Consider the following 7176-nt stretch of genomic DNA (forward strand, 5'->3'; position numbering starts at 1 on the left):
ACCGCCGACTTTCGCTTCAATCTCCGCGATATCAAGTGGGGTATGTAAACTGCAGCGTATCTACGCGAGCGAGCATCAACACCGCGTAGCCCACATCCGTCGTACGCGAAGTCCGCTGTATGTACAAAACGATGGCTATCGCCATCGAGGTGCCGTCATGGAGGTGTCCCAAGAGTCCACCGCCTGATTCCTCAGCTGCGGTGCATCAACGGGCTTGCTCTTGCCATTGGCCTTTGACATAGCAAAGATGCGATCTTCCGTCATTGTTATTGCCGCCGCCTTGCTGGCGCCCGTCGCGGCGGTCTCGTCGTATGCGGAGAGCTTGCCGAAAAATGCGCAATCCCTCTTCACTGAAGCGATGGGCTGGATGGACAATTACGTGAGTAGCTACACCGGTGGAAGACTCTATCAACCAGCTGTCTCAGGGCGAATGGGCTCCCAGGGCCTCGGGACCAGTTTATCTATTTTCAAGCCACTTCCTGGTGAATTCGTGGTACCGGCGCAAGGCTGGGCTAGACCCTTAAACATAGGCACGTAACCTGAGTCGAGGCTAATCCTGAGACCTAATAAATAGTACGACAAAAACGCGGGATACCTATACGACTTTTCGAATGCGGCGGCCTTGCGATATGAAACGCGTAGCTCTGCTTGGTATGCCTTTGGTCTTCTTGCCCGCAACGCAAACGACGATGTGCTCGAGGCGGAAAAGGTCATTACAAACATCATCAAGGGCCAATACAAGGACCCAAAGGATGAGTGGTACGGCGATTATCAACAGCAGCCCGGGGAACCTATGGTAGGGAGCGGGCACTATCCCGCTACCATATACGGCAGCTGGGATCCCAACTGGAGGGGCTTTGTGGGCACAACATTCATCATGTGTCTCGAAGAATTCTCCGACTTGATCAGTAATCCTACCAAGGATTTGATGCTCGCTTCTCTTCGGAACGCCACCAAGGGGGATGAGTACAGATTTGGAAATCTTGATCCAAAGCGGGATAACCTGTACCCCGCCTACAGGTAAGTCCTTTTTTTTTTTTTTTTTTTTTTTTTTTGGGTCTGCTGTCCGACGCATATTGCTCGCGTTATGCTGACTTTGTACAGCAACCCGTCAATCATGCGAGCCTTCATGTCTGGCTGGACCGGCCGGAAGTTGAACGAGGAGAACATGACGCGAAGCGGTGAAATGTATGCAAAGGAAATCATCGACCTCTTCAACAGGGCCGATACCCTCTCGGAATTCAACAGCGGAACTTACACGGGCGTTTCTATTTACGGACTTTTGCTGTGGTCCAAGTACATTCACGCCGAGAACTCAACCATGGCCATCAACGGACCCCGAATGCTGAAAAGTATTTGGGGGGCCGTCTCCCAGTTGTACCAGCCCAACTTTAGGACCGGAGCTGGTCCGTGGGACCGTGCTTATGGCTATGACGAGAACCGTTATCTTTCGCTCATGTCGCTCTGGATCTGGACTCTGGTTGGAAAGGAGTCGAGCTCTCTGGCTGGCAAACCCGCAGCTGTCATGTCACATTCGGCCGACTTTGCCTGGGCGCCCCTGTTTGCAGCCCTGGCCGAGACAAACGAAAAGTTCATCAGTGAAGACGTCAGGAAGAGCTTGACAAGCTTTATTGGGGAGCACACCTTTACTGCCTCGGCATTTTCGCCTCCTTTTGACCTAGTCCCCCGAAACATTACGACTTGGATGTCAGACAAGGTGACCATCGGTGCCGAATCATTTGACGAGATCGTTGTTGGAGGACCTGCACGGTCTCGAGAGGCGTTCAACCCGGCAGTGATCCAGTGGGATTCCGGAGACGAGATCTCATTCATCACGGTAAGCTCCCGAAATTGCCTAACCCCCTCCCCTAATAGGCGGTGGGCTTTGTTTCCCGCTAACTTCCCCGCCTTATGTTCCAGCTCTGGCCCACCGAGTTCGCCCTGGATGTCGAAGTCAGTGCCGGAAGGCTAAGCCTGTCATATCCCCGCGGCGGCGCTGCCTCGCAGTTCAGCTTGCTGGTCGGTACGCACAAGCGCAGACCCAACATCAACGGCTGGGAAGACCTCATCGGGCTGAAGGTCAATGTTTCGGGCACTGTCAATACGACACATACTCTCCAGTTTGCAGGCGCCTATGGCGGCCCTCTTTCGACAGTACGGGACTTTGAGTTTTGGAACTTTACTTACTACATGCCGTCTGAAGGGGCTCAGGTTATTCCCAACATTGTGCTGGATGTGGCAGCCGTTTGAGATGGTGGGGGGGTTTTTCTTTTTTTTTTTTTTTTTTTTTTTTTTTTTTTCACTGTGGCGTCTCTTGTGGCCCTGAGCTGACCAAAAAAACTAGCATATCAATGCCCAAGCTACAAGTTCTCGTGTCACCGATTATTTGCCATGTCATGGACCCTGATCTAGGCTCGGTATCCTGTGGAAGTAATGCATCGCCAAGCTCAATGTCTCTTTTAAATCCGGGTGTTGTTTCAGTTTTGCGTACTCGGACTTGGGAAGCAAAGAGCAAGAGCGGGGGCTCTGTGACATTTAGACTAAACTCTGGTCACCATCTTTGCCAGGCCGTATACCAACCAGCGGGCGTCTGCAGGGAGAAGCAGGGTTGTGGCAAGTGCGCCCGTAAATCTCTTGCTTCCAGGTTTTTGGGTCCCTTGTGCGAGGTGTGACGTTGGAAATTCTGAGATTAATTTACATGGGGTAAGAATTTGTAAGTGGGCTGCTGGCTGGACCCCGATTCGTCCCTAGGGTCTAGTCTGGACTATCAGTGTGCTCGGGACAAGAGATCTTCACACATCAGACTGCGTCTATTTGCAAACCTCTTCCCAGCCTGTCTCACCCTATACATACCACTCTAACCCTTTCGACAACCTGTCACATCTCTGCACAGCGCCGCGCCCGCCCCGCCGTTCTCTCTGGGTGACACAGTGAGCGACCCGGCCCTGCTGATCCGGTCCAGACCCTATCGTCAAGGCGCACATGACGATAAAGGCGCTTATTGTCTTTTTTTTTCTTTTTGTTTTTTTTTTTTTTCTCCTTTGTTAATCTGGAGGCGATGCTATGGATCTGGACTTGGGCACTGACTGGTTCGATTCTCGGTCCATGGCGCAGAGTTTGAAGATCGCGGGTTGGCATTTGAGTAGGTCCACGGCGGTTTTCCATTGTACAAATAGGAGGGTATTTGGAATCGTAATTGGCGTTTACCGATGAGGATGGAAAAGCCGTTTGTTGGTAGTATCCCATCAGGTCTAGACATTTAGGGGTCCAACAGGGGCTTTATTCAGGGTCTGCATCAATATTTCTTGTGAACTGCCAAGGAAGCTTTATTTTCTTTTCTTCGATCTTCACTACAATTTCTCGATCCAAGCGACCCAGAGGCTTCACGGTAGCCTGCCAGCATCCAGATTCCCTGTCTCAGCCTTGGAATTCTTGTTTGGACTCTACCTCCCGCCTGTGGAGAAGTTACCCTACGGAGATATCTCCGGGAATGCAGTCTAAACCTCTAGTGGATATAAGCTGCGCAAATACTCGGTATTCGGAGACGCCATCTGTAAGCCTCAGCCCCCCCATTAGGCATACGGACCTTAATATGACTGCTGACTTGATCAGCAAGTATTAGAGCAGGTGTTCAGTGTATCTTCTGCATGTGTGTAACGTTCCTTGTCCTTCTATAGAGGTCTTTTACATGCAGAACCCGAAAGCGACAGAAGTGCAAGATGTTCATGCTTCTAATCTGGGCTTGCTGGAAACACAACCACGATGCTCTGCAACACATGAAAGTAAGCTTTTTTCAGGCCCCGAGGTCGCGGTCTACCCGGGCTCTCAGTCATATGTTTTTTTTTCTAACACTCGTATAGGACGTTATTTTTTTTCCCCTTTCCTCATAATCAGACCGCTGACATAGTGGCAACCAAAAACACAGTCGACAAGGTGTGCGCCCCAACATCACTGGCGCCCGGGGACCTGTCACGTATGGCAGAGACGCCACTGCTTCAGCCTCTATTTCTATGGCTTTTGTTGTTTTTCACTTTCTTTATCTGGGTAAAGATGCATTTTTTCTGATTAGTTTTGCATCTCATCCCACTCCTTGTGCTCCCGCGGGGCTTACAGCCAAAACGGCAGTCTTCTGAATCAACCACACCCACAGCTCGGGACCCTTGAGTGCTCTAGTCTAGACCCTTTCTTTTTTTTTCTTTCTTTCGGTCTAATACCCTGGAATGGACCCCCAAGGGTCCTCCACCTGACAACAGGAAGCAGACCCGGAACAGTCACAAGTGTCTGTGGCTTAGTGGGTCGAGGCGGCTCCCACTAGCATTTTTTTTTTTCGTTGGTGATGGAGTAAGCCGGGGCATTACGAGGGCGAGTTCGCTCGACTATGTACCGCCAATGTCTACAGACCACGCGGCATGCATTCAGCTCTCGCGAAGAGTGATGAGAAAGGAGACAAGCCAGAGACTATTGCTTGGTAATGGCATACGGCGGGGGAAGGGCGGCTCGGAATCTCACCGGCAGCTTTGCGCTGTCGTATACTGTCAAGACCCAATTTGGCGACGGGGGGCTTGGTACGGTTGCAAGACTTGGCAATGGGAAGATGCCACACCCCCTTTCTACCACAGCTCTCGAGGACGCGTTTGGAGGATGACGCTGATAAAAGGGATCGGCATCGGCCTCGTGTGCCATCATCTCGATCTTGGGGATTGTAGATCACTTACCAAAATCGAGCATCCGCAGGATCCTTACTGCTTCACTTGTCTACCTAGCCCTGAGCTTGTTTATTTTTTTATCTACCCGTTGCAGATCACGGGATACGCTGTCACACCTTATCCATACATCACTATACCTATAGTTATAGTTACTATACACCTGAAATCATGAAGATCGTCATCTGCGGGGCCGGGCCCGTGGGAGCACTGGCAGCCATCTACGCGGCTAGGAGAGGCCATGAGGTCGAGATATACGAACTCCGTGGAGGTATGATGGCACATGTTTTTTTTTTGTGTTCACATTTTTGCTGTATCCATACCCGTCACAATACTCGCCATGCTGTCTTCCACGATTGCTGACCATACTCTTGCAGACACTGCTTTGGAGGAGAGCGAGGTCACCAGGCAGCTGGGCAAGTCCATCAACCTCACAATGTCCGACAGGGGGTTCGAGTCATTACGAGACAGCGGAGACGTCGACCTGGTGGGGGACGTTGTTCAGGGGACTCTGGCGGTGCACATGCGCGAGGTGCACAGAGCCAGCAGTATAAGGTGTCAAAAGTCGACGAGGATGCGATATGATGCAAACGGAAAGGTGAGTGATGATTAAAAAGCGGCATCAACAACAAAAAAACAGGAGTTCAAGCTAACCCACGCGTTATCACTCAACCACAGCACCTCAACGTCGTGAGCAGGGGCACACTACGAGACATTCTTCTCGAGCGGGTCCGCAAGCTGCCCAACACCAAGATCTTCTTCAACAGCAAGCTGGTGCACGCAGACCTCAACGCCCGCTTCGCCGTCTTCGCCGACTCGACGGTCAAGGAGGCGTGGGGAGCAGAGCACAGGTACAAGCGGGTGGCGTTCGACCTGCTCATCGGGGCCGACGGCGCACACTCTGCGGTCCGGCACCAGATGGCGCGGTATACGCACATGAACCTGACGCAGACGTGGCTGGACACGTGGTGGTGCGAGTTCCACATCTCTCCGCGGGCGGGCGTGCACATGGAGCCGCGGCTGGCGTCGGACGCGCTGCACATCTGGCCCGAGGCGGACTTCATGTTCCTGGCCATGCCCAACCGCGACGGCAGCTTCACGTGCAACCTCTTTGCGCCGCGGGCCGTCTTCGACGACCTGGCGGTGCGCGCCGGCGGGGCCAAGGACCACGCGGCGGCCGAGGCGGCCCTGACCGACTTCTTCCAGCGGCACTTTCCCGGCATCGTACCGGAGCTGATGACGGCGGCGGAGCTGCGCGAGCAGTTCTCCGGGACGACGCCGTCGGCGCTGCAGGACACGCGCGTCTCAAAGGTCAACCACGGCGACCGCTGCGTGCTGGTCGGCGACGCCGCGCACGCCATGGTGCCGTTTTACGGGCAGGGGCTCAACGTCGGGCTCGAGGACGTCCGCATCCTCTTTACCGAGTACCTGTGCTGCCCGTCGTCGCTGGCCGAGAAGATGCTCCCCATGACAGCCACGACGACGACGACGACGACCACGGCGGAGCGGCTGTCGGCGTACAGCGCGCGGCGGCAGCCCGAGGTGGCCATCATGTCGACGCTGGCGCTCCGCAACTACGGTGAGATGCGGCACGGCGGCACGGCGGCCAAGCGGGCGCGGCGCGCCATCGAGGAGGCCCTGCAGGTCTGGCTGCCCTCGGCCGGGTGGCGGACGCTCTACGCGCGCGTGGCCTTTTCCACCGAGAGCTTTGTCGAGATTGAGCGCAAGAACGCCCGCCAGGGCCGCATACTGGCCGCCTTGGCTCTTTTGCTGTCCTCTGCCTTTGTGGCTGCCTTGGTGCGCTTGATTCTGTGCTACTATTGTTGACCGCGCTTTGGCTTTAAGGGGGGAAAGGGAGGGGAGAGAGGGAGTTGCAATCTAATGTCGTGGTAATGAGGCTGACGTGCGGTCTAGCGGCTTTCCCCTGATCTGGGCAAGTGATATATTGGAATTGGGTACAAAAATGGGTGTTGGCTACCGTCATGAACTTATTTCTGGCGGGGTTCATTCGGCGTTGGCGGATTTTTGGTCTGGTTGTGGGCTTATGTTGTCTTGCAAAAAAAAGTCTTATTGGCTGGGTGGTCCAAGTGCAGTTTGATAGTTCATCTTTCGTACACTATGTTCATGATTTCATGTTCATGATTTCATGTTCATGATTTCATGTTCATGATTTCATGTTCATGATTTCATGTTCATGATTTCATGTTCATGATTTCATGTTCATGATTTCATGTTCATGATTTCATGTTCATGATTTCATGTTCATGATTTCATGTTCATGATTTCATGTTCATGATTTCATGTTCATGATTTCATGTTCATGATTTCATGTTCATGATTTCATGTTCATGATTTCATGTTCATGATTTCATGTTCATGATTTCATGTTCATGATTTCATGTTCATGATTTCATGTTCATGATTTCATGTTCATGATTTCATGTTCATGATTTCATGTTCATGATTTCATGTT

The 7176-nt window shown here is 52.5% G+C and overlaps 2 protein-coding genes across 2 annotated transcripts; both read left to right on the forward strand.

The window, feature by feature from the left end:
* Nucleotides 1-247: 247 nt before the first annotated feature.
* On the forward strand, nt 248-2250 carry PpBr36_03213 (uncharacterized protein; the record flags this gene model as incomplete). The annotated part of the gene is made up of 4 exons (XM_029890388.1): nt 248-379; nt 575-1020; nt 1105-1837; nt 1921-2250. 4 exons carry the CDS (start codon nt 248-250, stop codon nt 2248-2250), a joined length of 1641 nt encoding a protein of 546 aa, XP_029753201.1.
* A 2624-nt stretch (nt 2251-4874) lies between these two features.
* On the forward strand, nt 4875-6530 carry PpBr36_03214 (uncharacterized protein; the record flags this gene model as incomplete). The annotated part of the gene is made up of 3 exons (XM_029890389.1): nt 4875-4974; nt 5081-5301; nt 5382-6530. 3 exons carry the CDS (start codon nt 4875-4877, stop codon nt 6528-6530), a joined length of 1470 nt encoding a protein of 489 aa, XP_029753199.1.
* Between the last annotated feature and the right edge of the window lie 646 nt (nt 6531-7176).

Source organism: Pyricularia pennisetigena, chromosome 3, assembly GCF_004337985.1.
Source record: "Pyricularia pennisetigena strain Br36 chromosome 3, whole genome shotgun sequence".
NCBI classification, from domain to species: domain Eukaryota; kingdom Fungi; phylum Ascomycota; class Sordariomycetes; order Magnaporthales; family Pyriculariaceae; genus Pyricularia; species Pyricularia pennisetigena.